This window comes from Vespula pensylvanica, chromosome 7 (genome assembly GCF_014466175.1).
Source record: "Vespula pensylvanica isolate Volc-1 chromosome 7, ASM1446617v1, whole genome shotgun sequence".
NCBI lineage: Eukaryota > Metazoa > Arthropoda > Insecta > Hymenoptera > Vespidae > Vespula > Vespula pensylvanica.
The window spans coordinates 6,214,145-6,240,789 of record NC_057691.1 but is presented as its reverse complement, the minus strand read 5'-3'; the positions used below and the strand labels follow the sequence as shown (position 1 = coordinate 6,240,789).

The 26,645-nt window shown below is 32.8% G+C and overlaps 6 protein-coding genes across 9 annotated transcripts; 3 read left to right on the top strand and 3 right to left on the bottom strand.

Moving 5' to 3' along the window:
- The first annotated feature begins 29 nt into the window (after positions 1 to 29).
- Positions 30 to 5,484, top strand: LOC122630483 (protein virilizer). Of its 3 annotated transcripts, none has more exons than XM_043815013.1 (5): positions 30 to 261; positions 346 to 458; positions 743 to 1,106; positions 1,201 to 4,852; positions 4,980 to 5,484. In XM_043815013.1, exons 1-5 carry the CDS (start codon positions 208 to 210, stop codon positions 5,267 to 5,269), a joined length of 4,473 nt encoding a protein of 1,490 aa, XP_043670948.1. In that variant the 5' UTR covers positions 30 to 207; the 3' UTR covers positions 5,270 to 5,484. The 3 variants fall into 3 exon arrangements, with proteins under 3 accessions (XP_043670948.1, XP_043670946.1, XP_043670949.1); XM_043815011.1 differs by having other exon boundaries at positions 4,977 to 5,484; XM_043815014.1 differs by lacking the exons at positions 30 to 261; positions 346 to 458 and having other exon boundaries at positions 753 to 894; positions 975 to 1,106; positions 4,977 to 5,484.
- Positions 5,437 to 7,727, bottom strand: LOC122630484 (pentatricopeptide repeat-containing protein 1, mitochondrial). The gene is made up of 3 exons (XM_043815015.1): positions 6,060 to 7,727; positions 5,653 to 5,958; positions 5,437 to 5,565 (listed from the first exon to the last, which is right to left on the bottom strand). Exons 1-3 carry the CDS (start codon positions 7,434 to 7,436, stop codon positions 5,458 to 5,460), a joined length of 1,791 nt encoding a protein of 596 aa, XP_043670950.1. The 5' UTR covers positions 7,437 to 7,727; the 3' UTR covers positions 5,437 to 5,457.
- A 197-nt stretch (positions 7,728 to 7,924) lies between these two features.
- LOC122630330 (nucleoprotein TPR-like) lies at positions 7,925 to 17,437 on the top strand. Of its 2 annotated transcripts, none has more exons than XM_043814718.1 (13): positions 7,925 to 7,999; positions 8,138 to 8,319; positions 8,396 to 8,558; positions 8,666 to 8,887; positions 8,982 to 9,541; positions 9,610 to 10,001; positions 10,121 to 10,383; positions 10,463 to 14,429; positions 14,499 to 14,909; positions 15,012 to 15,377; positions 15,450 to 15,639; positions 15,735 to 16,055; positions 16,159 to 17,437. In XM_043814718.1, the coding sequence occupies exons 2-13, from the start codon at positions 8,148 to 8,150 to the stop codon at positions 16,272 to 16,274; spliced, it is 7,143 nt and encodes a 2,380-aa protein (XP_043670653.1). In that variant the 5' UTR covers positions 7,925 to 7,999; positions 8,138 to 8,147; the 3' UTR covers positions 16,275 to 17,437. The 2 variants fall into 2 exon arrangements, with proteins under 2 accessions (XP_043670653.1, XP_043670652.1); XM_043814717.1 differs by having other exon boundaries at positions 7,992 to 8,011.
- LOC122630331 lies at positions 16,639 to 20,179 on the bottom strand. Its single transcript, XM_043814719.1, has one exon. The coding sequence runs from the start codon at positions 18,873 to 18,875 to the stop codon at positions 18,381 to 18,383; it is 495 nt and encodes a 164-aa protein (XP_043670654.1). The 5' UTR covers positions 18,876 to 20,179; the 3' UTR covers positions 16,639 to 18,380.
- Positions 20,180 to 22,696: 2,517 nt separating this feature from the next.
- On the top strand, positions 22,697 to 23,920 carry LOC122630838 (vascular endothelial growth factor A-A-like). Its single transcript, XM_043815813.1, has 2 exons — positions 22,697 to 22,980; positions 23,083 to 23,920. The coding sequence occupies exons 1-2, from the start codon at positions 22,913 to 22,915 to the stop codon at positions 23,417 to 23,419; spliced, it is 405 nt and encodes a 134-aa protein (XP_043671748.1). The 5' UTR covers positions 22,697 to 22,912; the 3' UTR covers positions 23,420 to 23,920.
- Positions 23,921 to 23,922: 2 nt separating this feature from the next.
- On the bottom strand, positions 23,923 to 26,622 carry LOC122630836 (dynein axonemal assembly factor 4-like). Its single transcript, XM_043815810.1, has 7 exons — positions 26,396 to 26,622; positions 25,923 to 26,160; positions 25,632 to 25,830; positions 24,778 to 25,321; positions 24,575 to 24,675; positions 24,338 to 24,491; positions 23,923 to 24,186 (listed from the first exon to the last, which is right to left on the bottom strand). The coding sequence occupies exons 1-7, from the start codon at positions 26,516 to 26,518 to the stop codon at positions 23,980 to 23,982; spliced, it is 1,566 nt and encodes a 521-aa protein (XP_043671745.1). The 5' UTR covers positions 26,519 to 26,622; the 3' UTR covers positions 23,923 to 23,979.
- Between the last annotated feature and the right edge of the window lie 23 nt (positions 26,623 to 26,645).

The window sequence follows — 26,645 nt, the reverse complement described above, 5'->3', positions numbered from 1 at the left end:
CTGATGTCAATTGTAAGCAATTGTAATACAACGCTGTGAATTGGTGACTGATATACTTTTAGATACTTGTAGTTCTTTCGAACGAGAGTTCTAATGTAAAATGTTGATTCCCAGATAACATAATTTATTAACTGATAAAGAAAATATATCGACTTAAAATGCTTTAATATCGTAAGGAACTGTGCCGAAAAGAAACGCTGCACAGATATGGATAATACGGAATTGTTATTTTTTGACACATTTTCGCATGATATTTCGGAGGTTTGTTTCTAATAGACGTTTATTTGTATTCCAATAAAAACAAATATAATACGAATAATTCTTAACTCGATGTTTTGTCTTAAGGAATTAAATTTGGATTTAGTACAATTTCCAAAACCTGTTTACATTAGCGAGGTTAGGATAATACCATTGGGGGCAAGAGTGCAAGCAGATTTTCCGGGAGGTGTGCGTCTTGGGTAATTAAATATACCGTATATATATTTTTTTATTGTATTAATGTATTTTATCTAATAATAATAATAATAATGATAATGATAATAATAATAATAATAATAATAATAATAATACTATATTAAGTATATGTGCACAATTATATAATGTACTTTTGAAATAAATCTTCTGTATATAACATTGACATTAAGATGACATTATTTGAGAATAAAATTAAGTATTTATAACTGTCTATATAATATAAAAAATATATGTATATATATATGTTGTATTATTGTCTATTTTTCAGTGCTACTAATCCATCTCAGTTTGAAATAGAATTTTTTGTAAATGATTTAAGCAAACCAGGAGCGTCGACATTTGAATCTCTTGGAGGTTTAGAATATAAACAAAATATTCATATTCAGTTAGAATGTGAACGGAAACAAATACCGACTGATGGTTTAGTATTGCGAGGCTGGTACACTACTATTACTTTAGCTGTATACGGCTCTTTGACGAAATCATTGAATAATCCACAGGAAGTTATTAGTCCTGCTGCTGGATCTACTGTATGTGTAAGTGGATTGGAAGAAACAACGGAAAATACTACACAGGTTTCAGAACAACAGTCTGAATGGTATTATGAAAATCAAAATCAGTCTAATCCAAATGTAAGTGTGTATTACTATTAAGTGGAAGATTAAGTTTATGAATGATATAATTTTGATTGAAAAAATTGTTACAACGTGCATCTTATATCGACAGGAAACATGTGTAGCAGCCACTCCACCACCACCTGTTCAACCGATACAAGTAGTAGAACCTTCTAGAAATTCAACAACAGAGCCTGGAAAGGTAGATTCAGGGCAGTGGGAGGAAGATGCAAATAATACAAATGTACAAAAAGGAGTAAAGCGTCCATCTTCACCTCCTTCGGAATCTCTTGTCTCTTTGAGTCCAGAATCAATATCAGCTGAAGAAGAAGAGGCTGAACAAGATGGAGTTGTTGCAGAGACTGGAGAACCGTTTGAACCAATATTATCTGATGAAGATATTATGGCCGATGATTTGCCACCTGCAGCAGAATTTGAATGTGAAAATGTCCAGCTAGATGCAATTTATACACTAGCACCGCCTGATTTATTAGAATTAGAAAAACCATTTGAGAACATTGAAGGAAATTCTATGAATAGTGAAACTTCTGATAAAATACGGGAGACATTACAGTCTCTTTCAAAATCAGTTTTAAATTTTAATAATGCACCAGGTCAAGAGAAGGAAACATTTGTACATAGTTGCGAATCGTTGTGCGCAACACTTGGTTCTTTTGATCTTAATGTTAATGATACCAATGATTTAACTAATATTATCAATGCAGGTCTTGATGTAGACCTTGCTCGCGCTCAACCACAACCAGCCTATAAAGTGCGTCACGTGAAAGTTGGCGTTCGTTTAGCTGAGGCTTTATGTAGACTTCCACAGGGACCAAACATACTTTTGAAAGTAGACGCACCTTATAAATTATTAGCACTGTGCATGCGTGAAAATGTGGCACTTCCAGTTAAGCTTTCCGCACTTCGTGCATTGGATGCCGCACTGATAAGTCCAATAATAGTTCAAGAGTTCTTGAAATCAAAAAATAATTTATACAAAAATGCTATAATGATGTTAGATTCAGCAAAGCTTGCAAGACTGAAATATGCTTTGAGTTCGTTATTACGAAAAGTTCACATTTATGAATTTCTTGACGAATTAGCAGAACTTAATAAATTAACAATAAAAGAATTGACAAATGCATACATATGTGCACCGACACTCATGGCTCAACCCAAGCGTCAATTACCGGCAAGTGCGCAAATGGAATTTGAGCGAGAAGAAAATCGTAATCCTCGATGTCATTTAATCAGCTATTTTGAACATCATAAACTTGCATATTATTTGCTTCTAGCTCTTTCTTCGCCAGAATCAGAACCCGATTTGATTAAAGCGACGCATCGTTTCCTTTTGCGTCTTTCGGATACAAAAGAGGGCTTGTTTTATTTATTGAAACAACCAGAAATAACTAAATTTATATTAAAAGCTTTAAGATATGATTCAGTAAGTGTAGGCTCTATTATAGCATGGCGACTTCAAGTTGTACAATGTTTAACTCACTTAAAGTATGATACTTCTGACTGGGTAGCCTTAAAGAAGCTCCATTCTTTTCTTATATATCCTGAAGGATTGCAAGCTGTAATAACGGTCCTTCCTATGGGTGAATTTATAGATATTTTAATTCCTTATCTTTCTGATGCTAATCTTTGTGAATTTGCTGCAGAGATAATATCAGTTACCATACGTTATTCTGACCATGTAGAAATTTTTCAAAATCGTGCTGGTGTTATTCTTGAAAAATCAAGAAATCAAGCTGTTTTAAGAGATGTTACCTCGTATTTAACAACTGCTGCTCAACTATCTAATTGGAATTATGGAGATGTTTCTTCACTTGTAGCATGTATTAGAAAAAGTGCAGAAAAAGCAGCATCCTTACCAGGTCAGTTAATTACAGCGTGCAGAATTCTGCACTACTTAATTTTTCCTTCAAATAATGACATAGATCCTATGGAACCATATGTCGAATTAAAATATAGAAATGCTTTAACACAATTATTTGCTGCTGATGGCTTAACAGCACTTGTTGCTGTTATGTCAAACATTTCTGGATTTTATGAGCAACCATTTTTACATCGTGCTGCTTTGACTGGACGAAGAGGATTAGCATTAGTTGCACTACTTCTTCCGTGTGTTAGATTGACAAGGGCACTGTTAGAGCGATTAGTCAAATGCATGGCAACTGACTTTAAAGATTTAACTGCTGTTGTACCTTTACTTGGTGTCTATTCATTGGTCGAAGCTATTCCTTCTACTAGATTGGTTAAAAATCTTTCCGATGAGATTGTAGGAACACTTCTGGTATTTACGCAAGCAGTAGATTCAGATGGATCTGGAAATGTAGCCAAATCTTTATGGACTAAAATGTTGGGTGAGGTTTTAAAAATGGTTTCTCTCAGTCCATGTAATTTTATTCCTGGCTTAAAACTTTTATCACGTATACTTCCACCGTTACTAACTGCAAAGGAAGCTATAGCTGATGATACAGCACGTATACTTGGTGTAAGAAAGTTATGGTCTGCACATCTTCAAGCACAAGCTAATAATCTTACAGAAACCTTAAGACTACTTTGTGCCAGTTGGAATAAAGATTTATTAGTACTTCTTTCCACAGTATGTAAACAATTGAGCGATTTAGCAGCACCTACTGCATTGTTAGTAGGTAGATGTTTATTAGATGGTATTATAGCTGCCGTACCACTGGAGAATAATGTTTTAATACTTGCCTTACTTAGTGACTTAGCAAGGCATGCTCCTATGAAAGCCACATTGTTAACTTTGACCAGTCCAGCATCAAGAGCACAAGTAAAATCTGATCAAAAATATCCTCCAGTTATTGAAATGATGTGTGCAACGCTTAGGACTACTAGCGATGTTCGAGCTCAGCAAGAAATTCTTGATATCTTTGAGACATTATGTGATTGTACACTAAGCCTTGTTCAAGAAGACACTAATGAACCATTCGAAAAGAGATTAACGCATTCGGTACCAAGTAAAGAACCACTTTTATCAATTCTTACTGTATTAATCGAAATTCTAGCAACTAGCACTAAATTTCAGCCAGATATATTAGAAAATACTTTGCACATACTTCTATCCCTTACTAGTCATAATTATGGCTTGTATCATGTAAAAAGTTGTTTGGAAAACAATCCTGATGCATTGAGATCATTATTAGAACATATTTCAAATCTAGAAGATACGGATACAAAACTTATTGCGAATTTAACAATAAAGTTTTTAGAGAATATGATTTCCAGTGATATACAAAAAAGGTCATTATATCTGCGTACACAACAATTAGCAACTCTGATATCCTGGGATAAAACTGGACATCCCTTAGAGAAAATACAAGGTGCACAAGAATTAGTAAATACTTTAAAATTTGCTGAAGATAAAGAAGAGAAGGAACCAATACCTGAAATGTTAGAACCATTATTACCTACTCCAGAGGCCTTGCTAAGTCAGTTTTCACAACGATGTTTAAGAACACCTGTATGCATTCCTAGACGCCCAAAGAAATGTTCATTTATCATGTCAAATCAAACACAAAATGAAACAACAGTAGACTTAATAGCTCTCGCAGCTGAACTACTTCCTACTGATTTTAATCTGCTATTAGAAGCACAGAATCTATGTTCCAAAGCACCACTTGATGATGCAACACAACCATTACAATCAAAAACTCAACCAGATGATCAAGAAAATAGAGATATTCAAAAACAAATACCTTCCTCCCCTATCACGAAAATGAAGCAACCATTTGGTGAGATATATTTACTGTTTTATTATATTAGGCATAAAGAATATATAAAAAAAAATAATATAATGTTGCTTCTGCATACTATAATATGTAATAACGTTTTTTCATTATTCGATATTCATTACAGTAGCACCTATGAGAGGTAGGACACAATTTACAAATTCTTTAAGAGGCGGTCTTACAGTCGGGAGTATAGGGAGAGGTGCAGATCCATTCCGTTCAAGACCACCGAATACATCAAGACCTCCATCCTTACATGTAGATGATTTTGTGGCATTAGAAACATGTGGAGCACAACCTACAGGACCAACTGGTTACAATAAACTCAGTATTCGTGGAACATGTCCATCTCGTGTGGTAAATACTGGAGCTAGAAGTCGACCATGGGTACCAGAAACGCGACCCCCTTACCTTCGATAATTTTTCTCAGTTATTAAATACATATTATGATTTTAAATAAAATAAATTTATTTCCTATTTTATTTTTAACTTTTAATAGAAATTTACATTATACTTTTCGAAGACTAAATCGCAACTGCTCCAAGAGCAAATATGTTTGAGGATTCATTAAATTATACATATCTGTATATATTTTATAAAATTTGATTTTATTTAATTACACATTTATCATCTAATTGTTGTTTCCATCGAGAATATTCTGTTGTAAAACTTTCCAATTCCTTTTTCAGTGCCAATCGTTTCTTGAATTTAGACTTCTGCAATAATATGTATAAAAAAGAAAAACTTTAGTACTATTAACATAATTGTAATATGCTGCATTAATATAATTATATAAATATTACCTTGGATAATTGCATTTTTGTTAATGTTTCTTCATATTTATTCAGATATGTCAAAATTTGTTCATTTGGTGTAATTCTATTTACTTTCATGTAACGTATCATTTCCATTACATAATTGGTATTCAGTGCACGACATGCATTAGATATAAGTGTTCCAAGAATCACTACATTTGGAACATATCCAACAATTTCCAATCCTTCTAATAATTCACGTGCTTCTTTACTTCGAGTACATCCCATAGCTAAAACTCCAAATGTCATTACATTTGGTACCATATGCTTGCGTTGAATCTCTTCCAAGACTTTCTACAAGAAAACAGTTACTTTTTATTATAAGTTTTTTTAAATTTAATACAATGATGAATATCGAAAAAAAAAAATAATAATATATTTTATTTCATATTTACTTTTGCAGAATTATATTCTTTTCTTAGACTCCTCCTTTTAATAAGCATGTTATAAAAGTCGATATCTAATTTAACTTTTTTAGTTTCCATATTTTGAAGAAATAAATTTTCAACCTCTATTGTATTTGGAATTAAATTCAGTAATAAACTAGCCGTTATTTCGTTTGGTGTGACATCATCTTCTTTCATCATTTGAAATACATTTTCCAAACCACCAAATAAGATAAAACGATTATTTTCAAAAATATCATTTAAGTATGTGTCTGGTGATAATACATATTCTACATTTTTATTTTTTATTTTTATAGATATGGGTAATAAACTGATAACAGGAGGTCTACTTAGCAAATTTGGTCTGCCTCCTTCAGAAATACTTAATTCTGTATTTATTAATGCAGGCATTAGTATGTCACTAATTTTGTAATTACCAAACTTTGTATCTCTCATAGCTCTAAAAATTAGATTGTATGTAATTAGACTTGGTTTTATTTTATGCTTTTTCATGAGATGCCATATGATCAAAGTATGTCTCATTCCTGCTTGTTTATCAGATATTGCTGCATTTAATAAAGAATTATATGTTATTTCTTTTATAGGTATTCGTTTATCTCTCATTTCATCTACCACTTGAAAAGCTTCCATAATATAATTATGCCTACTATAGGCTTTCACTAATGTATTATAATGTGTTTCATTCATTAAATATCCTATTTCATATAAATTAAAACGCAATTTATTTAATTTTTCTAAAGCTATGGATTTATTATTTGATTCTGCACAAGCATTAAATAAACTGGTATATGTCGCATCATTAGGTTTCAAATGATCTTTCTTCATTTTGTTGTAGAGACTAAAACATTGCTTTATATCTCCTTGTACAGCATATGCACGTATGAGAAGATTATACATGAAATAAGTAGGTTTATCTCGATTTTCTCTCACTAATTTGAGTACATCCAAGGCAGACAATAAATCTCCATTTGAAATATAAGATTTTATTTTCTGTGCATATTGACCCGCACTTGGTTTTAATCTACGTGGTATTTTAGCTATATTATCCTGAAAGTTTTCTTCTTGTTCTTCTTCTTCGTCCATTTCCACTTTATCATATTTAATATATCCTATATCACCAAAAACATCCGTTTCCTTCGGTTCATTTTTTATGCAAAATTTCCTATCTAATAATGTGAGAATACAACTTCTATGTTGTAACTTCATTTTACTATGAAATATGTTATTTACATTGTTACTTCTATAGTAAGTCCGAAAATTATATGAGTAAATTTTTAACTTTTCCCACTTGTAGTGATTATTGTTATAATTAACATAACCTAAGATACTCTTTATCGGCAATATGTTTATTCTTGTAGAAATCATTATTTAATGTTCATTCTTATAAGAATAAATAAAAGAATCTTTTATACTACAACAGTTCAATTATTATATATAATTGAAATATTTGTAAAAATAATTATGCCTGTTCAATCTCAACGTGCAATACAGCTTTTAAATTGGATGCAATAAGCTGTTCGATACTTATCGATTCTATTGCACGTTTTCATTAATCATATTATATTAAAATAAAATAAAATAAATTATAATAATATAGCGAAATATCATGTTAAATATATATAATTCATAAAAATAATTAAGTAAAATGATATATATACGAACTTAATTTTTTGTCCACTATAAAATATTCGTCTAGATTATTTCTAAGAAATCTTACTAGAATTAGTAAGAACGATTATTATTGGTTATAGAACAGTACAGTCCGAACAGGTGTCACAACTGGACAAATATTTAGGTACAATTTTACACGCAGTTAGTGTCAAATAATACCTTCTTATAAAACCAGAAAGAGCGTCAGTTCTACAAGGATTTTAGAACCGGTATTTTTACCGTGGTTCGTATCGCCTGATACAATTGTGCTGATTTATGTTAGTAATGTGGTAAATATTTGTTGTTTTAATGATTGAGATCAATTGTAGCTACGATTTTCGTTTGTAAACTAAAAAAGAAAGAGTATCGTTATATAATTGTAAAAGGGATTAGTGTATTGTAGATTTTTTGCCTAGTGTTGAAAAGATGGAGACGGGAGATGAAAATGAACACAACGTGCTACATGAAATTCTAAATGAAGAAGAATTGACGCAAGTGCCCGAGGTAATTAAGAAGAAACTCGGTGTTTATTTTAACACGAAATTTGAGGAATTCATAACTGCTAAAGCGGTTTTTGAAAGTAATCGTAAGAATCTTGGTATGTATACTGACTGATGTTCGATTATATTACTTTAACGATCATTCGATTTAATACTTGGAAATTTTTTTTCTAGAACAAAATTTAGAAAAAGTGCAAAAAGAATTAGCGGACACAAAGTCAAACTTTGATGAATGTAATGGGAAACTAGAATTGGCTGCAAAATATAGTACTGAGTTACAAATTAACTTGGATGAAGTAAAAAGTGAAGTACAAAAATTACAAGAATCTGTTAAAAGGTAATTTGTTGCTTAATTTTTAATCAACTATAGTTAACATAAAAGCTTTAGATATAATATCTCTAATTGATAGTTAAAATATAATACTTGTATTTTTTTTTTTGTAGGTTAGAAAAAGAAAATGGTGATCTACGGAAACAAAGAGATGCAGCTGTGGATGAGAGAGATACATTGCAGTTACAAGTGGAACGAAGAGATTTCGAAGTCGAAAGAATGCGTACTGAATTATCTTCCCTTGGAACTCAGTTACAAACTGCCGTTGCTGCTAAATGTCAAGCTCTTGCAGAAGCAGAAGAAGTTCGTAGCCGTGACATGACTTTGGATTTTAAGTTAGTATTTTTAAAGATACAACGATTTAGAAGTTAATAGTAATCACATATCTTATATGATTAAACATATTTAAGCATGTGTCTTATCATACAGAGAAAAACGTTTGGAACAAGAAAGAACGCTTCTTTCTCAACAAATAGTTGGTTTAGAAGAAGAATTAAGCAAAAGAACGTCAGAATTACAAGCGACAAGAGCTGAAGCATCGGCACGAGCACTTTTGACCGATACTCGTTTATCACAACGCGATGAAGAATTGCGAATTGCTAATGAATCATCAGCACAGTTGCGTGAATCTTATTCGTCTCTTCAACGACGTTGCGAAGAACTTTCTCAAAAATTAGAAGAACAACGAACACATGAAATATCTATGCACGGTTCATACAGAGAAGAAATCGGAGCTCAAACTAGATTGGCGGATCTTTATAAAGGAATGGCAGATGAAGCAAATGCTAAAGCTGAAGAATTTATAAATGCTGTTAAAGAACTTCAGGAATTATTAGAACATGCTACTGAACAGTTTGGTCAATTAGAAACGAAACACAATCAACTTCAGTTACAACATAACCAAGAACTTCAGGAAAAGGAACAACAGGTTATCGAACTTACTAAAGAATTAGAAAATGCGAATGAATTATTGAAGAACATCAAGCAAGGTAAGATATAAATACAAGATATAAATAAACGTATGGTTATAAAATAACATTTTTTTATCTGATTACAGAAAGATTAGATCAAGCTGTTGAGCAATTGGCACCAACAGCAGCTATAGCTAGCAGAATTTTAAAGAAAGGATTGAGTCTTACACAAATTTATACACAATTGGTGGAAGCAACTAATGAATTGACAACAGAACGCGAAGAAAATGAACGTTTGAAATCACAAATGGATGTTATTCTACGCGAACTCGAAGATAAAGCACCTGTACTGCAGCAACAACGTGAAGATTATGAAACTGCTACAAGTCATGTTACTACATTGACAGCACGATTAGATGAACTTCTTGCAGAAAATCATCGTCTGCAGGAAACCGCGGATGAAGCAAATCGTATAACTAAACATCATACTAAAGAAAATCAAAGATTAAAATCAGAACTTGCTGATTTAGCAAGACAGGTATATACTTATATATTCATTCATTATTGAAGTAAGAAAAAATAGGAATCAATAAAGATATATAACGATGATATGTTATTGAATATTTATATGCTTATTATTTTCTTATTTTTTACTAGGTGTGTTTCCTTCTTAAGGAAGTTCAAGAAAGTAGAGTTGGTAATAGTATACATACAAATGAATATTCAACAATGAATACAGATGATTTGGCCTCATCGCAAATCATTACTAAAAAACTTGTAACGTTTAAAGATATTGAAGAATTACAAGAAAATAATCAAAAGTTATTATCAATCGTACGTACATTGTCATCAAGACAAGAAGAAATGGAAAGGGCTACTGATGAGATTAATTCTGGTGAAATGAAAGAAAAATTAGATAGGTTTGTATATTTGTTAATAATATTAAAAATAAATTATAGTAAAACATCAATGAGAACATTTATAACGCGTTTATATTAGGTACTTGGAACAATTGGCAGATATGCAAGCAGCTCAAGATAGGCAAGCTAAGATGTTGGAAGGTTTGTTAAGGCAACGTGATATGTATAAAAATATGTATCAACAGTGTTTGAAACAATCTAATACAACAGAAATGAAAGAACTCCCTAATGAAGAAAATAAAGAATTAAATGCAAGCGCAGTAGAAAACTTAAGTGAAATTGATAAATCTAAAGCTTCGGTAGATAATGAAAAAGAAAAAGAATGGGAAAGAAAATATAGTGAAATTGAGAGTAAATTAAAACAGATCACGGATGAATTTGAAATATATAGAAAAGAAAAGATAGCGCATGAACGAATGTTGGGCGAAGAAGTTGAGAGACATAGAAAAGAGGCGGATGCAAGTTCGGCTCGATGTTGCAGATTAAAAGCTCAATTGGATTCTGCAAATGAGCGTTTCCAGCTTCTACAGGCGAACGTTGCATCTTATAAATCACAAATAAAAGCGTTGGAAGAGAAGTGTTGTAATTATAATATTACTATTGGAAAACACGAACAAAGTATAATGATCTTAAAGGATGAGGCTCTTTCTGCTCAAACCCATTTGTCTCGCGCTGAAGTTCAATTGGAAAATCTACGCCAAGAAAGACAATTATTGCGTGACTCCGAAGGGCGTCTTTTGAAAGAACGAGAAGTATTTCAAAGAGAAAGACAAACACAGGCCTTGTTAAGAGCAGATGTAGAATCAATCAAAGCTTGTTTGGAACGTGTTCAAGCGGAGAATCAATTACGCGCCGAACAACGTTTGGACGATGCAACGAGAGAATGTGCTGCCTTGAGACGACGTTTACAAGAAGAACAGGACCGATTTAGAGAACTTTCATCTCATCTAGAAAAACAATTTACTACAGCACAGGAACGCTTGACAGAGGAAAAAGAAATAACAGAACGAATTCGTTCTGAATTAGAGCAAGCTCGCAAAGCGGAAGCAGAAAGTGCTCAAAAACTTGAGGAAGTCAATGCGAAGTTAAGACAGGCAGTTGCTCATTCAATATCAAAACCCTTTACCGGTGATGAAAATATGGGAAAAAGATTAAAGGAGTTAGAAATGCAACTAGCGAATAATCAAGCGGAAGTTAAATCTCTAACGGAGCAATTAAGAACTTCGCGTCAACAGGCTCAGCAATATTGTGATATCGCTGAAAGTGCAGAAGTACAGCTCAGAGAATTAACGGAACAACATAACAAATGTAAAGAAGAATTGGAAAATGCTCTGAAACAATCTAGAGTCGAAGTTATGTCACTACAAAAACGTGTGAAAGAATTAGGAGAAGAACTAGCAAAGATATCAAGTGGTCGTCAAGAAACGGATTCCGAGTTGCGACAAAAGCTCGCGGAAGCTGAAAGGAAACTCGAAGAACTTGACGAAGTCAAAGGAGAGTTAGAACTTGTTAAGAGTGATTTGCAAAATGCTTCTACGACAGCATTAGAAACTGAAGAAAAATATGCAAGAGAAATGGTTTTGCATTCGGCGGATTTACAAGTATTAGCAAAATTAAAAGAGGAGGTACAAAATGTAGATCAGAAAGTGGCAACGTTAACACAAGAAAGAAATGCAGCTGTTGAAGCTTTAGAATTGGAAAGATCTGCGTTTAAGGAGAGAGAGAAAAAGTTGTTTGACGAGGTTCAAGAAACTCTAAAAAGGGTCGAAGATCTGGATGCGCAAAATTCCCTGTTACACGATCAGATTCAAGACTTAAGCGACAAAACAGCTATTATGCAAAGTCAACATGCAAAGGGAAGTGGTCGAGAAAGCCCTGATACTAGTATCGAGGCAATGAATCGTAGTTTTAGTATTACAGACGAAGATTCTAAATCTGCCGAACAATTGCTTAAAGTTATGAAATATTTAAGACGCGAGAAAGATTTAGCCGTAGCCAAATTTGATGTTCTCAGAGCAGAAAATTTGAGATTAAAATCTCAAGCAGATGTGGCGGAGAAACGATTGAAAGAGACCGAAACTCTTCTTAATTCTGAAAGAGAAAAATCAGAAATCGACGTGGTAACGACGTCTAAACATGCCGAACTATTACGCAAAATTGAAACATTAAATGCTATAACTGATTCCAATAGAATTTTGAGAGAAGAAAGAGATAGTTTGACAGCGAAGGTCACGGAACTAATGTCAAAAGTAACTGTACTTTCCGAGGAGTTAGTACCACTTCGTGATACATCAAGAGATTTGGCAGCAAAGAATGAGGCATTGGTACAAGAAAATACCGGTCTTAAAGGAGAAGCTACAAGATGGAGACAAAGAGCTAACGCGTTAATAGAAAGAGCTAACAAAGCTAGTCCAGAGGATTGGCGTAGATTACAAACCGAACGTGAAAGTCTAAGTAAATTACTCACTTCTGAACGCGAAACCCATGCTAAGCGTACAGAAGAATTAAATCAACTTAAAGTAGAGAAAACAAAATTAGAAGAACAATTGTCTCAACTTCAGAAACAAGTACAGTTACAAGGGGAACAAGTTTCCAAAATTTCAGAGGAAGCACGCAAGTTAGGTCAAGATTTAAATGAAGCACATGCGGATTCTTCTTCGAAAGCTAAAGATCTAGCGACTTTAAGAAAAGAACTTGGCGATAAGGAAGTGGCTTTGAACGATATTAAGAATAAGGAAATTCAAATAAGAAAGATCGCTAAAAAATATAAGACTCAATTTGAGGAACTTGCTAAAACTGTTGAAGAAGAGAAAAGTAGATCGGAAGAATCACGAATGTCTTCCGCTAATACGGCTAACGAAGATGCTGGACAGGTTACACAGGAACGCGAAGACCAATTACGAGAAGAGGGCCGACAAGAATTGCGTCAAGCAAATGTTGATTTAACAACGAAGATCGATGAGTTGACTCGTCAGATGACAGTTGCTCAAAGCGAAGCGGAAACGCTTAAGAAAGAGATAGATACGATGAACAAGACTAGCGTAGAAAAGGAAGAGCGCGCTAAACAAGTATTGAAAGGTGCTAGAACGAAGATCATGCAGCTTACGGAATCAAAGAAAATCTGTGAAAAAGAATTACTTGACTTGAAAACAAAAATAGAATCTGGACCAAGTGATTCGGATACCTCGGATCATGACGCTAGACTGGCTGCATTGAAATCTCAAATGGAAGGAAGGATATCTCGCTTAGAACATGAAAAGACTGAAATTCAAGCGGAAAAGGAAGCTCTATTACAACGTATTACACAGTTGCAGAGACAATTAACAGGAGTTAGCGGGGTTAGTGCAACGACTGAACCTCCTACTGCTAATATCAAACCTATGTCCGCTCGTGCAGAAACTCCTCTGGCAAGTATTAGACCAATGAGTGTAGTTGTTCAATCTAGAACAGCAGCCGTATTACCAACGACTGCAACTGCACCTGTTATGGTTGCTCCGCATCAACAGCAACAACCCCAACAACAGATAGTCCATACGACTGAGACAAGTTCTCCTACAAGTAGCCTAACTGATTTTCAGCCAGCTAGCACTAGCAGCTCTTCGCAGACTGCACCAAGTACGTTGCGTCAGCTTGTCGTTCAACCACAGTTAAGCGAATCTGCCGAATCGACTCAAAGAGAAGACGCAGAGAGTGGTGAAACTATGAATGTACAACAACAACAATGCCAACAACAACAACAGCAACAGCAGCAACAACAAACCGTGGCATTAGTTAGTCCGCGAGTTGAACAACAGCAACAACAGCAACAAGCGGTAGCCAGCGATCAGCAGCAAACAGTAGCTAGTAGTTCTACACAGTCAGTTAGCACGTCTCAAGCGTCTACTGGTCATAAACGACCCAGGACACTTGATTCCACTGCAACTGGATCAGGAATAATAGAAGATCACAGTAGGCAAGAACAAGTACCTAGTCCAAAAGCCAAGAGGAGTAGACAACAAGAATTAGGGTCATCAGCTAGTGCCAGTATTTCAGAAATAGAATATCAGGCAAGTATTGAATGGTACTTGAAAAAATAATATAGACAAGTGTGTATATAATATTCGTTATATCTGTAGGTACCTACTTCTAGTCAGCGTGATCAAGACGAAGAAGTTGAGGAAGGGTGTGTGGTAATAGTAGATTGTGACGAGGGTGAAGGAGGTGGAAACAATCAAGCGCAAGAAGAGGAAGAATTCGATAACGATCCGTATGAAGAAATGGAAGAAGAAGATGAAATGCCTTATGAAGTTGAAGCAGAGGTAGAGAGAGATAACAATGAAGTTGAAATTATAATGGAAGAAGATTCAGCTAGCGTGGAGGTTCCGAGACAGGCTCAAGCAACGATACCTGTAAATCAACAACAACAACAATCGGAAGCGATTAGTAGTGCTGGACAAACGGGCGAACCACCGACTTCCTTTACGTCTCGTTCGTCACGTGGTATTGCACCGATGCCTCGACAGCAGCAACAACAACATTTACTTTTGGTTAGTCTCTTCATTTATATGTATATGTTACTTCTAAAAAAAAAAAAGAATTAATATTATCAACATATTACGATTAATTAAATATAAATCTTGATATCGTAGCCACAACAAGGATACGAAGATGGAGGTGACGATAGCATAGTACCCAGTACACCCACACTGTTCGTTCCTCGACGAGGTGATGGATTTGGAGAAGCTGTGAGTTCACCTCAAGTACCTCAAGCACGATTTACTTTTGGAGATTCGTCGGCATCCGGTACAGCTTCTTCGACACCTTCGTTAACAACTACTACGGGAACTGTTACTCGAACAATATTTGGCTCGTTAAGTTCAGGAGCAGCTCAAGTGGTACAAGAAAGCATAGATGATAGTAGGATAGACCTTGCTCAATTAGAAGATGGCGGTACTGGACGTAGCGTACCTACTACTCCTTTACAAGTTTCCCCAGCTGCAGATTTACCACCATCTGTAAGAAATTAAATACGTAACATGCATGTTCATGCATGCTATTCTTACACAGTAATAATTCTTTACTTTTAGACTAGTAGTGGCCCATCGGAAGAACAAGAAACTCCTGTTTCCGTGACAACAGTACCGGTAATAGGTGCATCCGTGAGCGATACTAACGAGGAATCCACTATTCCGAGTATTCGTGTAGTTAGTGCGGATCAACAACAACAACAGGGCCAAACGGAAGCTATTACAGAATCTAGTACAATGCCGACTGAAGGTACGTGATATCATTTATATAAAATCAACATCTAACATTCCAAGTAAGAAATTATTCTTCATTAATTGCAAATCATATTGATCGATTAATTGTAGGAGTGAGTTCGGAAGGTGAAAAGCGGACAGAAGAAGCAGGATCTTTAGTATCTGGTGATGACGATGCCGTTGACACGGGAGAAGGAGTGGAAGAACCTGGAAGCGACATAGTTGAAGACGACGCCGAGGAAGAAAGCAGAGAAGCGGAAGCATCACCTTCTAGTAATACACGTCAACGAACAATGGCAGCTGCTGCAGCTGCTCCAACTGCAACGGCTAATGGTAACAGAGGTACGCCACTTCGACGATCGGCACGGTCTCCGTTTCGGGCTCGCGGAGTAAGACCAACTCCTATTGTCTGGGAAAGTCAATCTGGGAGAGGTGATTATATATTGAATTTATTTATCTTATATAATAATATTTTTTCTTATGTTTTTGTGACTTATCTTTTGTTCCTCCTTTTTTTTTTTTTTTTTTTCTTCAGGACAAAATATTATGCGTGGACATACAACAAGAGGAACGAATAATGAAGGTGGGAGAGGTCGAGGTACCCGAGGACGTAGATCGATGCGTGGTAAGTATCCATACGCGCGCTTTTAACTTTACTATATAGGCCAGATATAAACGTACACTCTCTTTTACATCCTTTGAGTATAGAGTGTTAATTTTAAGAAGTACCTAGGATATCTTAATTATTGAACACAAGAAATGTAAGTGAACTTTAATGAATCAAGCAGCAGTATATCTTCGCAGAAAAAGTTTATGAAAATATATTTCATAAGATTAGGATATTAAAGCATTGTACAAATATAAAATTACGTATTTACTATATAACAATAATGTTACAATCATTTTAGAGATAGCGAATTCTATGATCATTCTTTTCATATGTTACAACATATCGCGATGACATGACTCCATACATAATTTGATTTGTGTTTATATTTTTAATACTGAAAATATGTTGAATGACATTCCATTACAGTTGTTTTCTTTCCAAATATAGAACATATGATTAGTGATTAAAAGTGCCTAAGCTCAACGTACATTTTGTTAACATATAAATCTGTTTACAATTTGTTTAAACCATCTAAATAATAACAAATCAATTTTTATTTATATAAATAATCTGTTTATTGCTTTCCTTCTCTTTGTCGATATTTCTCTTTAAAGTTATTCGTTGTAAGTGTATTTCATTAAAAAAAAAGAAAATGTAAAAGATTTTTGCATATCGATGTAAAAAAAATGTAATTCTTTTACTTTTGTGGCAGTATTTGTCATTTTACTTAAATGTATAAATAAATAAATTAGCCTATGTATTCCGTTATAGGAAAACAAGTGTGTATAAAATTTATTAATATCGTGTTTGTGTGTGTTAAATATAATAAATTTTTACAATCATTCACAATTATTTAAAATATTTTCAGTAGATATAATTAAATAAGATTTATCTTATTTTCATTTACATATTAAACGTATTGTCAAAATTTGTCCTAAGAAAATATAGAGCACACTTTGTTTTTAAAGAATAAATAATGACTACATAAACAAATAAATTTGCTTTTTGTGCGCAGATGTATATGTATTAAACTATCCAAAAATAATTTCATATCTTATATACAATACGTATCTACGTCATTAGTTCTATATAATCAGTGTGCTATACGGATATCGCATAGCATGATAAACATATCATACTACAATGTTTACAATGTTTTACTTTTGTAGAATTTATGTTTTCATTAAATTCGATATTAATTTCATGTAGTATCAAATCTATTAATGATAACACAAAAGTCTTTCCGGAAATAAAATAAAGTCGGTTTATATACGGGCATTTCAGTCTCTTACTCGAACAATTCGTATTTCGAATATGTTCATTAATTTAAATCAGTAAATAATACTACTATGTTAATATTTACAAAACATATTGTTTTCTAAGAATAACAATGCAATAAAACTTTGATGTAAAAGTTATTACAGTGTCAGAGAATATTTCTTAAGTCTCTTTTTGAATGAAAATAATGTCATTATACGATAAATAGAAAAAGAATGAAATTATAAATACTATTAATAAATTAACTAATATATTAAATACATATAATTAATGGCACCTACGTAATATCACAATAAAACGAAGCGTATTTATTTCCTTTCGTAGGAAATTTTATCAGTTCTGCGAATAAACGAGCTCTTTTATATATGTACTTTTATAATAATAATAATAATAATAATAATAATAATAATATATACATATATATTATATATAAATTAAATTTTCTTTTTTTTTTGTTTTCCTAAGATGATTTCGATTTTGGCAAAAGTAATTTCGAAGAGCAGGTGCCGATTCATTGGCATTTTGGTTCCAGAAAGAGACATTGCTATATAGATGATACTGGGCTACGAGCCAATCTTTGCGTATCGCGCTGTAAACGCTCGCATTAAACACCTTCGAACATTTCAAACGGTATGGATTTACTTTTGGAATGTTTTAAGCGATAAAACGATCAATGTATATAGAAAAAAGATCTATAAGAAACATTAATTAGAAGATGTTCCTTATATCGCTCTCGTAAATGTATGTTGTAATCAGTATTATCACCGAGATCATTTACTTACTTACTTACATTGTCGATATATTTTACATTCTTTTTCTTGTTTTCTTATCTTTCTTTTTATTCGCAGCAACCTAGCAATATATATCGATCAAAGCATCTCGATGTTCGGTGTTGAATAATTCCGTTGTTCGGAATTGGTAACGGCACAGATACATTCACCGTGCTGTTCAATTCGTATCCATTGTTTTCTGGTACGATTCGTTTGGAGACTCTCAATCTCGATCTCTATCTCGTCGTGATAGATCGCCGATTCGACCGGTGTACAGCTCATATTGAAACTCTTGCAGCATCCGGAATGTACGTCGCAGCGCTTCGAAACAATGTAAAGTGGAAAATTGACGATCTCGGAATTTGTATGAACAGTCTGCATCAGATCTCTTAAATTATAAGAGCGGGATTGTGGTTCTCCGCAAAGGAAATTTTCCGATGGTTCTAACGAACGAGAGAAGTTCAATCTTTTAGGTGTACGATGATGATGACTTTTATTGTTAGTCGCCATCGATTGAGCCGTATTACTCAATATCGGTGTGATCAAGATGAATAGCCTAAGGCAAAAGTCGTATTTAATCGGTTGTATTAACATTTTTTTTTCTTCTTCTTAATGTCTCTTCTTGTCAGCTACTATCCAATATGTCTTCGTATCACCCACTCGCAATTATTGAACCGTTCTTTCACTATCCTCGCACTTATTAAAACGGCGATGAAAATTTTGGTCCATGCGGGAGAACGTTTAGTGACAAACCTCATCCGATAGAAACAACGAGGATTTAAATGAAAGAAAATTTTCTTATCCCGAAGAAAACGTCGTCGGACGCATTCTTGACTGACTGAGATTCGCCTGCTAGCAGAGGAGTATTTATACATGGCAGGGAGGTTGCACGCGTGATCGGTGGTCGATGAACGTGTACCATCGCGTGGAATAACGTTCTACGTAAGAGCGTCGATTTTCTTAACGAATAAATCGATTGTGTAATTCTCCGTCTCGTCACCCACAAATTCACTATACCAATATTTCAATTTCCCTTACTTCCTTAATCATCATTTAAAAGTACATGCGTTATTTCTATCATTCTTTTTCCTCTATTCTTATTAAGAGGAAGGATTTTATTAAATATTTCGAGGTTCTTTCCAGAAATTATATAGGCGAAGTAATCGATGATATTACCAAATAACTGTTCTACTTTTCCTTATAAAGGAATTATTAATAAAAGATATATAAGATTTATTTATTAAGGTCGGCTTAATATTCGATACATCAATGAAATTTTCTTATTTTAGTAAAGGGTTTTATATTGACTCATACCGTCGTGATTCATCAACCATCTTTTCATCACTTAAGAATGTCTATGTATTTTTTATCATAAATTAATTTTAGTCAAAGCAAACCCTATGGAATATAACAATTGTAATCAACAATTGGTTGTTACTATGTATTCATTTTTTTATGTGATTCGTCTCTTGTTTATATACACACATATATATATATATATTATAGGAAAATTAAGTAGAACAATTTGTATCATTGTTACATAGAGGAAAAAAAGATAATATATGTCTTCCCAGTTTTAATGATTTCTAAGGAAATTCATAGAAAATATTAGATATTACAAGAAAAATACGTATGAGATGACGTATTAGGGAATAAGGAAACTCTCAAGAAAAAATGATATTTTACATAATAACAGGTGCGTCATATTGGAGCATGATTATACAAATCCATAAAAAAATTTCAACAAATTAATCAGGAAAAGAATGAGAGCATCCCTTATTACAAGAAAAATACAGTGAGAATTAATTTACGATTCATTATTTTATTTTATCTTTTTTTAATAAGCACAGAAAACTCAGGAAAAGATGTGAGAAGATCGATCGAATTGTTAAGAAATTTTTCAAAATAATTTTTGAATCGTTTGTCGCATATATACACAAATGTAAAAGTATTATATAAAAAAAAAAAAAAAAGGAAAAAAAAAGAACACAAAACGCATCGAATCGTCTCGTTAGCTACATAGAATTAATAGATCAAGATACGCACGTGCGTTCAAGTTCCATGACCTTATAATTATAAATAAATCGACATCTGGAATTGTACGAAGAAAGTGACGATCGCTTAGTTTTAAAGAGTAGCCATATGGAATATATGCATACCGATATGATAAAATTAGAAATCTTATAAAATAGTTCTGTGTCAAAAAAAGATTTGACTGAAATAAAAAGGACGAAGATCTCATAATTTCTAAAGATACATATACTTTATCGTAAAATTGAAATAGTTTAACTACGATCTATACATTTTTTTTATACGGATTTGATTTTTTATGAATTCGATCAACAGATATTCGAATACTATTCTACTCTTCATTCTTTTCTATATTTGTCAAAAATTTATTTTATTAATTTTAAGACGATCATTTCAACAATTTATGTGTTGTTCATTTACATTAATAATATAAACTATAGAAAATCATCGGAGTTGTAACAAAAGTTGTAATTATCGAAGAATCTTTAATTATAAATATTTAACATTGTATGATTAGTTAAGTAAGTAATCGATAAAGATATCATTATCGATATCGATTGAACGGGATGTACCTTTAGATATCTTAATAAAAAAGATAGCATGTCAATGCGTTAATTACAATGTTATATTTGCTAACTCATGCACGATACTATAACGTATTGCTGACGTAAACGTAACGGGGATATCCCTTGCGGTAAAAGAATTGACTAGACTCATTACTAATACCGGTTTCTCACTACTCTAACAAGTGTAAAATTATGGTACAAGACTTGTGTAATTTATTTATACACGATATATATCATAGTTTATTTTTAGAAAATTAAATTTTATATTTCTAGAATGATATTTAAAGAGGAAATAAAGAAAAAGTCACTTGCAACCAAATAAAGAAAAAAACATTTGTTTCCTTAAGTAATTATTGATTGCGCTGTGATGATAAAAAAAGAAAGATTTTTTTTTTTTATTTAATACACCATTATACATCACTTCGTGGAAGTATACTGTCCTAACTTCTTGCATCTTAAATTAAAGTTTGAGTTTCTAATCACGATTTGAAACGGTTTTAAGAAGAACTAAAATATCCATGGTCAAACGCAATTGCCTAATTTTATATTCAATGCCTTACACATTAGCATCGTCTACCTTGGTGAGTCAGTCCCGTAAAATGGCACAAACGGATGTGCTTATGTAGGAGAGATCGGAGAATGATGTAGACATTTCATAGTCATACCATATTACCAATTTTTAAGGTGAAGTAGCAGGAACAAGATCTTTCTACTCACCCCCTTGAATACCACAGGAATGCCAAGTCAGCTTCACGGATTCCGGTGTCTTTGGAAGAATAAAAGGATCACGAATGTCTTTTGTGACATCAAGTAGACATGCCGGAGACGTTCACTACACACGATGACTCACTGCAACCTGTCGCATTTCTCTCAACGAGAAGCATCTGGTGCTTGTCTACTCTAAATAATATGACGTCTTCAAGTATCCTCTTGTTCTTATCATTGATCATATCTTCTTTTCTAGATAAAAAATATTAAAAATATTAGAGCTATTTAAGAAATTATTAATATTATTTCTTTTTTTTATATCTTTTAGATTAAGCTTTGTTTTATTTTGAGAATTTGAGAAACGTGTACATTAAAAAAAAAAAAAAAAAGTATGTATCTTCAAAAGTTTAATACATAATACAAAAAGAAAACAAGATAATAGAATATTCGAAACGATTCGTTGTATCTTTTGATACGAACGATTAAGTGCATCAATGAATTGCATCGATCCTAACTACTGTGCTTCATTAATCCATGGATAATAAAACTTGTAATTAGCGATCACAATGTTACTATCTCTCGTCTGAACTCTATCTAATTTTTTTCTGTTGAAACTATTAAAATTGACATAAGAAAGAACGCATATTTTAGAAGCTGCGTAGACGATGTCCCAAAAGAGAAGAGGAAAAAAGACTTTGTGAGATCGAAAAAAAAGAGAGTTAAGTGACGTTGTGCCGAAATGTAGGAGAGAGAGAGAGAGAGAGAGAGAGAGAGAGAAAAGAATGATGTGTGGGGAGGTAGAAAGAATAAGGTATAACGTCACGCGACTCAACGTGGTCTCACTTCGAACGGGAGGCAGGACCCACTAGTTGTAATTATAGTTATCTTCGCGATGTTCTCGGAACGGTTTGTTCTCGACCCCTCCCAGTGCTTACCAAGAAACAAGAGGAAGATAGAACGAGCTGTTAAATTCACAGAAGGAAACGAGACAGTAAGATAGAGATCGAGGAAGAGAGGGCGCGAAGAGAAATCTGGAAAAGAGAGGGGGAGAGTGGGCCGAGGATGAAAGTTACATATATATATATATATATATATATATATAAAGAGAGAGAGAGAGAAAAAGAGAAAGAATTCAGATCGCAGAAGAGAGAAGTTACAGTACACCGTGGTGTTGCCTATCGAGATAACCCTTCTTGTGCATCTATAAGATTTCAAGGATTGAAGATTAATCTGAGAATAGCGCTTTAATTGATTAAAAACTGTTTCAAACTGGGAAAAGGATTCCTCTATTAGCACTTTGTGACAATTTCTTCGTGATATTCAACAATGAAAAAAATTGTTCTATTTCTCCTTGCCGTTCTGTTTGTTTTTTTGGTCACCGGTAGACACCACAGGTAAGAGCTCGTAATAAAAATGATCATACGTCCTGGAAAATATTCAGATTTAAATAAATTATTGACGTTGTTGTCTTTTTTTTATTCTTTTTTGGTTTATAGAGACAATGACTACTTAAATCACGTACAATTGGTAAATCAATTTCGATGTTCATTGCCACAACCACGAGCAATTCCCGTAGCAGAACTTCTTACAGTTGGACCTAGTCCAGATGAAATTTTTTATCCTCCTTCAACGGTATTAGCACGTTGCGGTGGGTCCGGATGTTGTCCCGATTCCAAACAGATCTGCGCATCGACCGAGACTAGAAACGTTAGCTTGGTATTCATGGTAAAACACCTCATAGATCGACAACGGGACAGACATCATGAAGTTATTCATGCTTTGGAAGATACAAAATGTGCTTGCATAAATACGGTCAAAGTCAATATGACGTAATTCTTCGCTTAAAAGTATAAATATAATGTAGATGTGTGAATATATCTGTGTATGTGTGTTTGAGAATGCGTGCGTGCGTTTGTGACGTTATCAGTGCATCAATGATGATAATTGCTTTAAAACATACGAATTTATAAGTATCACGTAAAAATTTCATATCAATTATATTATGTAATCGTTTGTTTTTATCATGGATAATATTCTCTAAAAAATATTACTTTCATAGTTATTTATTTATTTTAATAAAATTTATCATTTATATTTCGAATTAATTAAAACGAATAATTTCACTGTTCATACTTAAATATTATCATATAGTATTATATAATTATTATATATTTATATTTTTATATTGCTATATATATATATATATATTTACAACTAGTTCCTTACTGTCCATTTATACATCCATGGTATTTGTGTCTGTGATATTTTTATCTATTAAGGTCTGTAAACGTTCATATATTTTTCAGAATCTTATATTAAAATAATAACTATCAATATTACCAACTATTTTATTTTATTATAATCCTTTCTTTTCAGATTTTCACTTGTCTTATCTAATCTTTGATATTAAAATATTGTTTTGCAACCAGTAGATCACGTTTAATGCTTTCATTATCCGGTGCCAATTTTATTGCCGCTTCCAGTTCAGGAATGCCGTGTTGTGGCGCAGATAATTTACAAAGAGCTGCACCTTGCCGAGCGTGACACCTGGCTCTTGATTCACGATTAGCTTCACATTTTGGTTGCATGAGTTCTAATGCCTATAAAAATCATCAAAACAATATTACGTTATATTAAATAGTAAAAAGAGTAACAACGCGAATCTGTTTCGATTATATATTTCTTTGATTATCGCACGTTTTCCATTACGTGTGATTTTCATTAAATGTACGTATCAAAATAAATTCTTACTTTGCTACAATCTTCGGTACATCTATAATAATTCTCAAGAGCATAATGAGCCGCAGATCTATTAACGTAGAGTGACGCCATTTTATCGCTAATTTTTATACCGAGAGAATAAGCACTGATAGCTCCCAAATAATTTCCAGCCTTGAATAATTCACTGAAACGAAAAGTGCAGAAATTATTATATGAAATATGAATATATTAACAATTATTAAAACAAAGACCGCATGTTTAACATACTCTCCCTTATCCTTTAACCATTGCGGATCTCGTTCTTCTGGCCTGAGATCTTCAGCTACAAAACCAGTTTTTCTCCTTGCTTCTGCTTGTTTCTCTAACCACTAAAATTAAATCGTCAATAATAACGTCATTGTAACTATCATTAATTCATTGAAGGTCGACTGATTGCGAGTAAGATCGTTATAAGAAATAATAAAACGTACTTCTTGTTCTTCGATCAAATGGCTTTCTCTGGCTGGAGTTGGAAACGTACGTTCAGAAAATGTAATATTAATGGTACCATTTTTTCTCGGTAAAGGTACAGCTTTGTTAGGTTCGTCGAATATTTGATTTAACTTTCGTGGTTTCCCACTCAATATTCTATCGATTAATTCTTGTCCACGAGTGCGAACATTTTTCAAAGAAGACGACTTACGCAATATCTTGTCTTTGATTGATTTATCGTACGATTCATGATCGGAATCCGATTCGCTATCCGTCGAAATATTTCTTTCCTGTATAACATTTAATTCATCTTCGTTCGTCGTATCATTTACCTTTGTATTAGATTCGATCGATCCATCTTCTTTTCTTGGAAATTCATATTTATGAAACAATTCCTTTCCTTCAGGCTCCTTCCATTCTAATTCCCTACCATTTCTACCTTCACTGCAACCCTTCGCGTCATTAACGAAAATTTCTTGATCGGTCATTGGCCTGTTCTTCACCATACCGGTGATGTCATCCTTAAACCATTTTAATGGTGGCCTTAAAAATAATTTTCTTTTTACGATATTTTTCGATATTTTACTATATTTCATATTCAAATATTTATATTATTTATTTAAACATTTTAATGAGACTATAATTGGGGTTATAAAATAAAATAAAAATTGTAAATGTGCCAAAAGAAAAATCAGTACGCAAAAATACTTTCGAAAGTCGCCAAAGATTTGTGCGAAATATCGATGATCTCATTACTTTCACTATCATATTATATTATTTCTTTAAAACTTCTTTCACATTCGCAAATTGAAGATTACTTATGTACGAAGAAAAAAGTTATAAAGCAACATACTTGTATGCTTTACGATTTTCTTGAGTTATGCCTTGTTCATATTTTAAAATCGGTATCTCGGCTTTGGATCTCCAATCTTCTAATGCTTCCATAGCTTCTTTTCTATGAGAATCTCTCATAGCACTTATTTTATTTAAAACTGCGGTATCTAAATCTATTTGCGCTTTTACTGCTTCCTTTTTCAAATACTGTCGTTTCTCTAAAAATAAATAGAATTGATTTTTATTCGATCGCAAACATTCGTTTATAAAAATAAAATATATTTTGCGTGTACACATTGATTGAACTAACCGCTTTGAGCTTTTTGTCGTTCTTCTGTAACTTTTTGAATACGTTCTATTGCTCTATTTCGATAATTTCTTTTAGTATCTTTATCAAGATCGTCCAATTCAAGTTTAGGCCATTTTAAAGAAACATTCGCTTTTCGTAAAGAAAATATAACCTTATCTTCGTCCAATGTACATGTACTTTCTTCCTCGATAATATTAGCCCAAAGAAAAAGTTCTAATAAAAATGGCGGACAACTCGCCTAAAATATTGCAAATTTGAAAAGTTCTTTCCGGGTAAACGAAAACGCACTTTCTATAATTATGTTTTACTTTAACACATACATACAATGTATATATTTATTATTATTTATTAAAAAAAAAATGTATATACTTACTAGAATATATTATGAATTAAATAATATTTTAACGATATTAATATAAATCTTAAGTATGATAAAAAAATATTATAAAAGAACTCTTCTCTCTAATACATACCTTTAAATAATTATCGATCACCAAAAAATCTACTTTTTTCGGGCGACTTTTAAATGGCACGTATACTATAACGTAATCTACAGTTTCACGCCATGTATAGTCTTTAATAATTATAATAGGCATTTTTGAACGATTTACATAAATTAAATTTTATGATTAATTATTAATTGAAGTATGCGTCGAAGTTGAGTATTACGTTTTTTCTTTAACTTTATTCGTTGCTTTCTTTCATTTGTTTTTAATATTGTTT

What these genes read in the sequence shown, in the direction of transcription:
- LOC122630483 (XM_043815011.1), top strand. Translation starts at nt 208, where the DNA reads ATGGATAATACGGAATTGTTATTTTTTGACACATTTTCGCATGATATT. An exon ending in TTTCGCATGATATTTCGGAG is followed by an intron (nt 262 to 345) that starts GTTTGTTTCTAA and finishes TTTTGTCTTAAG; the next exon opens with GAATTAAATTTGGATTTAGT. An exon ending in GAAAATGAAGCAACCATTTG is followed by an intron (nt 4,853 to 4,976) that starts GTGAGATATATT and finishes TATTCATTACAG; the next exon opens with TAGCACCTATGAGAGGTAGG.
- LOC122630484 (XM_043815015.1), bottom strand. Translation starts at nt 7,436, where the DNA reads ATGATTTCTACAAGAATAAACATATTGCCGATAAAGAGTATCTTAGGT. An exon ending in AAGAATATAATTCTGCAAAA is followed by an intron (nt 5,959 to 6,059) that starts GTAAATATGAAA and finishes GTTTTCTTGTAG; the next exon opens with AAAGTCTTGGAAGAGATTCA. An exon ending in CAAAAATGCAATTATCCAAG is followed by an intron (nt 5,566 to 5,652) that starts GTAATATTTATA and finishes ATATTATTGCAG; the next exon opens with AAGTCTAAATTCAAGAAACG.
- LOC122630330 (XM_043814717.1), top strand. An exon ending in TTGCTGATTTAGCAAGACAG is followed by an intron (nt 10,002 to 10,120) that starts GTATATACTTAT and finishes ATTTTTTACTAG; the next exon opens with GTGTGTTTCCTTCTTAAGGA. An exon ending in TTTCAGAAATAGAATATCAG is followed by an intron (nt 14,430 to 14,498) that starts GCAAGTATTGAA and finishes TTATATCTGTAG; the next exon opens with GTACCTACTTCTAGTCAGCG.
- LOC122630331 (XM_043814719.1), bottom strand. Translation starts at nt 18,875, where the DNA reads ATGTTAATACAACCGATTAAATACGACTTTTGCCTTAGGCTATTCATC.
- LOC122630838 (XM_043815813.1), top strand. Translation starts at nt 22,913, where the DNA reads ATGAAAAAAATTGTTCTATTTCTCCTTGCCGTTCTGTTTGTTTTTTTG. An exon ending in GTCACCGGTAGACACCACAG is followed by an intron (nt 22,981 to 23,082) that starts GTAAGAGCTCGT and finishes TTTGGTTTATAG; the next exon opens with AGACAATGACTACTTAAATC.
- LOC122630836 (XM_043815810.1), bottom strand. Translation starts at nt 26,518, where the DNA reads ATGCCTATTATAATTATTAAAGACTATACATGGCGTGAAACTGTAGAT. An exon ending in TGATCGATAATTATTTAAAG is followed by an intron (nt 26,161 to 26,395) that starts GTATGTATTAGA and finishes GCAATATTTTAG; the next exon opens with GCGAGTTGTCCGCCATTTTT. An exon ending in ATTTGATCGAAGAACAAGAA is followed by an intron (nt 24,676 to 24,777) that starts GTACGTTTTATT and finishes ATTTAATTTTAG; the next exon opens with TGGTTAGAGAAACAAGCAGA.